Source organism: Sinocyclocheilus anshuiensis, unplaced genomic scaffold (genome assembly GCF_001515605.1).
Source record: "Sinocyclocheilus anshuiensis isolate Anshui unplaced genomic scaffold, SAMN03320099.WGS_v1.1 scaffold682, whole genome shotgun sequence".
In the NCBI taxonomy this organism is placed as follows: Eukaryota; Metazoa; Chordata; class Actinopteri; order Cypriniformes; family Cyprinidae; genus Sinocyclocheilus; species Sinocyclocheilus anshuiensis.
Window position 1 is genome coordinate 327,659 of NW_015547682.1, and position 8,354 is coordinate 336,012.

General features: G+C 36.8%; 1 protein-coding gene across 1 annotated transcript in view; it reads left to right on the forward strand.

The window, feature by feature from the left end:
- tgm8 (transglutaminase 8) overlaps positions 1-8,354 on the forward strand; it is a 17,394-nt gene that overhangs the window by 1,847 nt on the left and 7,193 nt on the right. Inside the window, exons 3-9 of the mRNA XM_016505654.1 lie at positions 1,270-1,494; positions 2,696-2,814; positions 3,759-3,887; positions 4,712-4,889; positions 5,350-5,485; positions 5,597-5,706; positions 6,223-6,465. Coding sequence (XP_016361140.1) covers positions 1,270-1,494; positions 2,696-2,814; positions 3,759-3,887; positions 4,712-4,889; positions 5,350-5,485; positions 5,597-5,706; positions 6,223-6,465 — 1,140 coding nt within the window. The remainder of the gene's footprint in view (positions 1-1,269; positions 1,495-2,695; positions 2,815-3,758; positions 3,888-4,711; positions 4,890-5,349; positions 5,486-5,596; positions 5,707-6,222; positions 6,466-8,354) is intronic.

The window sequence follows — 8,354 nt, forward strand, 5'->3', positions numbered from 1 at the left end:
CTCAACGACATCGAGATCACTGCGGAGACTGGTAACAAAAACACTCATTACAGTCGCAGCACAAACATTTATTTGATCAAAAATATAGTCAAAAATGTGACATATTAGAATGTAAAACAGCTGTCTTCTATGTGAATCTCTGTTAAACTGTAATGTATTTCTGTGATGCGCAGCTGTATTTTCAGCATCATTACTCCAGTCTTCAGTGTCACATGATCTTCAGAAATCAGTATAATATGCTGATTTGCTGCTCAAGAAACATTTCTGATTATTATCAATGTTGTGCTGCCCAATAAAATACTATTATTTTATTTACTAATTAGTCATTATTTACCAATCATTATTAGAAGTAAATAATTAAAAAATACAAACAATAAAAAAAATACTTAAAATTAATTAAATAATAAAAATGTCAAATTAAGTCTTTAAAAAAAATCTATTGTCAATTACAAGTAAACAACTTTAAAATAAAAACAAAACACTAATAATTAAATCATAAAAACGTCAAATTAAAATGAATTATCCTAAAGTATTACATTTTATTTCATTACAATTTATTAAAAGTAAATAACTACAAAATAAAAAAAAAATTAAAGAAAAACCTATTAAAAAATAATCTAAATACTAAAAATGTCAAATTAAAAGAAATCTTTAAAAATTGAAAGGTTTTGAATCATAATTTAAATTAAAAGTAAATAACTTAAAAACAATCAAAATAAAACTCTTACTAAAAATTTAATTAATTTTACATTTAATACGTTTTTTAATTGTTTTACGTTTAATACGTTTATTCATCAAGGATGCATTAAATTGCTCAAAAGTGACAGTAAAGACATTTATAATGTTACAAAAGATTTCTATTTCAAATAAACGCTGTTCTTTTGAACTTTCTGTTCATCAGTGAATCCTGAAAAATAAAATGTATCACGGTTTCCACAAAAATATTGTGCAGCACAACTGTTTTCAACATTGATGATAATCAGAAATGTTTCTTGAGCAGTAAATCAGTTTTCTGAAGATCATGTGACACTGAAGACTGGAGTAATGATGCTGAAAATACAGCTGCGCATCACAACAGATATTAACATAGAAAACATCTGTTTTACATTAGAATAATAATTCATAATTTTGACTGTATTTTTGATCAAATAAACGCAGCCTCGTTGAGCAGAAGAGACTGTTGATTGGTAGTTTAACCTCACACTATCCAGTCCTGCTGTACATGTATATAACACTGAAGAGTCAGTAAGGTGTGTGTGTCTCTGTCAGGTCCTGGAGCGTGTGAACAGAAGGGCTGCAGCACAGACCCGCAGCGCTGCTCGAGCATCAGTAAACGCTGGAGTGTTGTGGTGTTGAGCGGCTCGCCGTCTGCTGTCACGCTGTCTGTTCTGTGTCCCTCAGACGCCTGCATCGGCCTCTACTCTCTGAGCGCGAGGAGCGGATCCTGCGCGAGCGTGAGCGCCCTGACCGTGCTCTTCAACCCCTGGAGCAAAGGTACGATCTGAGATGATCCTCATCAGTGTCTCGTAGGGTTGGGTGAATCTTGAGTGAGTCATTGAATCATTAATTCAAGAGATTCATTCAAAAACACTGATTCATCCAGTAATGAATCAAGTAAATCTTGAGTGAGTCATTGAATCATTAATTCAAGAGATTCATTCAAAAACACTGATTCATCCAGTAATGAATCAAGTAAATCTTGAGTGAGTCATTGAATCATTAATTCAAGAGATTCATTCAAAAACACTGATTCATCCAGTAATGAATCAAGTAAATCTTGAGTGAGTCATTGAATCATTAATTCAAGAGATTCATTCAAAAACACTGATTCATCCAGTAATGAATCAAGTAAATCTTGAGTGAGTCATTGATTCATTCATTAAAGAGATTAATTAAAAAACACTGTATCATCCAGTAATGAATCAAGTAAATCTTGAGTGAGTCATTGAATCATTAATTCAAGAGATTCATTCAAAAACACTGATTCATCCAGTAATTAATCAAGTAAATCTTGAGTGAATCATTGATTGATTCATTCAAGAGATTCATTCAAAAACACTGATTCATCCAGTAATGAATCAAGTAAATCTTGAGTGAGTCATTGATTCATTCATTCAAGAGATTCATTCAAAAACACTGATTCATCCAGTAATGAATCAAGTAAATCTTGAGTGAGTCATTGATTCATTCATTCAAGAGATTCATTCAAAAACACTGATTCATCCAGTAATGAATCAAGTAAATCTTGAGTGAGTCATTGATTCATTCATTCAAGAGATTCATTCAAAAACACTGATTCATCCAGTAATGAATCAAGTAAATCTTGAGTGAGTCATTGAATCATTCCATTCAGAAATTCCATCAGATTTTGTTAAGTTGTCTAATATTTTTTCTTCAGAATTGTGAGAGAACTACAGCCTCCATTTAAAAAAAAGTGTCAATTTATCCAGAATCGTGCCGCTCTATTTTTGCACACAAACAGCTCTTAATCGAGTCCAGTTTTTATGCAGCCGGCTGATTTTTGTTCTTGGTATTCAGCAGCAATTAAATGTTTTGCAAAAAGAAACACAGAATAAATATGCTTGATATCTAAATGTTTGACTTTAACCACATTGGAATCGAGACGGGGAATCGATAAGAATCGGAATCAATTGAACCGATACTCAGCCCTAGGGTCCCGCTCTGGTCTCTGCAGATGACGGGGTGTTTCTGGTGAGTGATGCGGAGCGGCAGGAGTTTGTCATGAACGAGCAGGGAATGCTGTATAAGGGAGTGGACGAATACATCACCAACACCAGCTGGGACTTCGGTCAGGTGAGAACATCACCAAGATTTCTGATTTAGATTTGTTGCTGTTGTACTTTTGCACTGAAATAAAAAAAAACAAGTGAATTTGATTAAAAAAAAAAATATATTAAAAAATTTGAATTATGTTTTTAAAATAAAACTGTGATACATTTGAATATACACTGCCGTTCAAAAGTTTGGGATCAGTATAATGCTTTTTGCTTCTTCTGCTCATCAAGGCTGCATCTATTTGATCAAAAATACAGAAAAAAACTATAATTTTGTGAAATATCATTGCAAATTAAAATAAGAGTTTTCCATTTGAATATCTGTTAAACTGTAATGTATTTCTGTGATGCACAGCTGTATTTTCAGCATCATTACTCCAGTCTTCAGTGTCACATGATCTTCAGAAATCATTCTAATATGCTGATTTATTATCAGTGCTGGAAACTGTTGTGCTGCTTCATATTTTTTGGTCTCCATGATACTTTTTTTCAGAATTCTTTGATAAATACAAAGTTAAAAAGGACAGTGTTTATTCAAAATATAAATTTTTGTGTCACAATATACACTACTATTCAAAAATTCGGGGTCAGTAAATTTTTTCTTTTTTAAATACTTCTATTCAGCAAGGATGTGTTAAATGGATAACAAGTGATAGTAAAGACTTGCATTGTTAGAAAATATTTATATTTTGATTAAATGCTGTTCTTTTTAACTTTTTATTCATCAAAGAATCAAAGAAAACAGTATCACAGGTTTCAAAAAATATTACGTTATCAGTTTCAACACTGATAATAAATCAGCATATTAGAATGATTTCTGAAGATCATGTGACACTGAAGACTGCAGTAATGATGCTGAAAATACAGCTGCTCACCTTGAAGAGCATAAGAGACACACACACACACACACACATTGGCATGAGCGGTGAGCAGGATCTGAGCTGGTGTCTGTGCTTTCTGCAGTTTGAGGAGGATATCGTTGACATCTGTCTGAAGCTGCTGGATGTGAACCCCAAGTGTCTTAAAAACGCCGCAGAGGATTATTCAGCGCGCTGCAACCCCATCTACATCAGCCGAGTGGTCAGCGCCATGGTAAAACACCTGCTGAACACAGAAACCACAACATCCTCCACTGATACACATCACAGCAACACATTCATATCTGATCGTGGACCAGTGAATCAAAGAGCTGCCTCATTATCATATGCAGATGGACAGTGATGAATATTAAATGAGCTGCCTCATTATCATACGCAGATAAGCAGTGACGAATATTAAATGAGCTGCCTCATTATCCTATGCACATGCGCAGTGTCTAATATTAAATGAGCTGCCTCATTATCATACGCAGATGAGCAGTAACGAATATTCAATTAGCTGCCTCATTATCATATGCATTTGGCTGAGATATTTGGCTGAGGGTGCACAAAAAATCTAAATATTGAGAAAATCACCTTTAAAGTTGTCCAAATGAAGTTCTTAGCAATGCACATTACTAATTAACACAATTGATACTCACAATCAAAATTAAGTTTTAATATAATTACGTTAGGAAATTTACAAAATATCTTCATGGAACATGATCTTTACTTAATATCCTAATGATTTTTGGCATAAAAGAAAAATCTATTATTTTGACCCATACATTGTATCGATGGCTATTGCTACAAATATACCCCAGCGTGGAGCTTTTGTGCTGCACGGTCACATATGATATATCAGCATATGATAATGAGGCAGCTCAGATGAGCAGTGACGAATATTAAATGAGCTGCCTCATTATCATATGCAGATGAGCAGTGATTAATATTCTGCGAGCTGCCTCATTATCATATGCAGATGAGCAGTGATGAATATTCTGCGAGCTGCCTCATTAACATATGCAGATGAGCAGTGATGGGAATTGATGTGTTCAGATCAACTCAGACGATGATAAGGGGGTGCTGATGGGTCAGTGGGACGGGACGTACATCGGAGGCGTGGTTCCGTCCAACTGGAGCAGCAGCGTGGACATCCTGAGAAGCTGGATCAAATACGACTGCCATCCCGTCAAATTCGGACAGTGCTGGGTGTTTGCAGCGGTCATGTGCACCGGTACACACATGCTACACACACACACACACACACACTGAGATACTATTATCATTATCATTATCATTTTTATTTTATATTTAATTTTATTTTATTCCATTGTCATTTTATTTTTTATTCAAGTTTTAGCAATTTTATTGTGGATTTTTGAAATTTTTATTAAGATTTTTGAAATATATATTTCTAGATATGTTCTTTTTTTATTTTTAGTTATTTTGGTACATCAAGTCAGACTAAACAAAAATGAGACATGTAGCCTTGGCAACAAGCCAAAAAATAAAATAAGTTTGTTTTGTAACATTTTATTTCAGGTTACATTTTTTCAAGTACCAAGCCTGTAGTTTATGGTTAAAAACTATTTATTTATTTATTTTATATTTTATTTCAGTTAACATTTATTTGAGTACCAAACTGGTAGTTTATGTTTTGAGTGAAGTGTAATCACTCTGTCGTGCGTCTGCAGTGCTGAGATGTCTGGGGATCCCGTGTCGCGTCGTTACTAATTATCAGTCGGCTCACGACACGGATCAGAACCTCGTCATTGATGAATACTTCAGTGACTACGGCGTGAGACCCAAACGAAACCTGGACAGTGTTTGGTGAGAGTCTGACGTCACGTTACCGCTCTGTTATGGGTCTCTGATTGTGTTGTAATGGTGGTTACTGTTAGCGGAGGGCAGTAAGTGACTCTCATGATGAATGTGCTGCAGGAATTACCACGTTTGGGTGGAGGGCTGGATGAGGCGTCCCGATCTCTCTCAGGCCTCGCTCTACGACGGCTGGCAGGTTCTGGACCCAACGCCGCAGGAGAGGAGCTCAGGTGAACACATCTACAGCACATATAAGATATATTACATTCAGTCCAGAGATTCACACGTTTTTATTTTTTTATTATTTATTTTAATTTGATGCAATTAAAATTATAAACAATTTTAGGATGAGCTTTATTTTGATTGTTTTTATTTTAAAGTTATTTACTGATAAATTAAATTAAAACTTTTTTAAAGATTTAAATTTTTAAAGATTTACTTTAATTTGACATTTTCAGTATTTAATTCATTAACTTCTAATAAATTGTGATTTAATACATTTTTTGTATTTTTTTTAAATGATTATTCATTTTAAATTTACATTTTGTTATTTAATTATTAGTAAATAACTACTAATTTGTACATAAAATAATAGTATTATTTAAAAAATATTTACATTTTACTTTTTCCCCAGTTTGGGAAAGCCTGATTTAGGGAAAGCACTATATATAAGTAATATTACATGAGTGAATCTTCAGTGGAAACCGAAGCGTTTAACAGAAATTATCTCTCCATATTCGGTCCAGGTACTTACTGCTGCGGTCCAGCGCCGGTCAAGGCCATCCTGGAGGGTCACACCGACGTCAAATATGACATACCCTTTGTGTACGGAGAGGTCAATGCAGACAAGATCACATGGCTGGTCATGGCCAACGGCTCCAAGAAGAAGATCCTTTCAGACACAAAGACTGTCGGACAGAATATTAGCACCAAAGCTGTGGGCAGCGACAGCAGACAGGACATCACTGACCAGTACAAGCACCCGGAGGGTCAGTCACACACACACACACACGCACGCTCACACTCTCACACTCGATTACAATCACACTTACACTCTCTCACACACACACACACACACACACACACACACACACACACTCACTCACTCACTCACTCACTCACTCATACTCACAATCACTCACTCATACCCACAATCGCGACTCATAATCACTTACACTCACACACATACACACAATCGCACACTCACAATCACTCACACACATACTCACAATCGCACACTCACAATCACTCACACACATACTCACAATCGCACACTCACAATCACTCACACACACACTCACACTCGCACACTCACACACACATACTCACAATCACTCACACATACTCACAATCGCACACTCACACTCATTCACTCACACACTCACAATTCCTCACACACATACTCACAATCGCACACACTCACATTCTCACTCACTCATACTCACAATCACTCACTCATACCCACAATTGCACACTCACAATCACTCACACACATACTCATAATCGCACACTCACACACACATACTCACAATCACTCACACATACTCACAATCGCACACTCACACTCATTCACTCACACACTCACAATTCCTCACACACATACTCACAATCGCACACACTCACATTCTCACTCACTCATACTCACAATCACTCACTCATACCCACAATTGCACACTCACAATCACTCACACACATACTCATAATCGCACACTCACACACACATACTCACAATCACTCACACATACTCACACTCGCACACTCACTCACTCACTCACAATTCCTCACACACATACTCACAATCGCACACACTCACATTCTCACTCACTCATACTCACAATCACTCACTCATACCCACAATTGCACACTCACAATCACTCACACACATACTCATAATCGCACACTCACTCACACATACTCACAATCACTCACACACATACTCACAATCACTCACACACACTCACAATCGCACAATCACACACATACTCACAAAATCGCACACTCAATCACTCACACATACTCACAATCACACACTCACAATCACTCACACACATACTCACAATCGCACACTCACTCACAAATTCTCACAATCGCACACTCACTCACACACATACTCACAATCACAATTCCTCACACACATACTCACAATCGCACACTCACTCACAAATTCTCACAATCGCACACTCACTCACACACATACTCACAATCACAATTCCTCACACACATACTCACAATCGCACACATTCACACATACTCACAATCACACTCACTCACACACATACTCACAGTCGCACACACACTCACAATCACTCACACACATACTCAGAATCGCACACTCACAATCACTCACACACATACTCACAATCGCACTCACAATCACTCACACACACATACTCATAATCGCACACTCACTCACACATACTCACAATCACTCACACACATAATCGCACACTCACAATCACTCACACATACTCACAATCACACTCACACTCACTCACTCACAATTCCTCACACACATACTCACAATCGCACACACACTCACACACTCACAATCGCACACTCACTCACACACATACTCACAATCACAATTCCTCACACACATACTCACAATCACACACACACTCACACACTCACAATCGCACACTCACTCACACAAATACTCAGTCGCACACACACTCACAATTACTCACACACATACTCAGTCGCACACACACTCACAATCACTCACACACATACTCACAATCGCACACTCACAATCACTCACACACTCAGAATCGCACTCACAATCACTCACACACATACTCACAATCGTACACTCACAATCACTCACACACACACACACACACACACACACACACATACTCATAATCGCACACACACA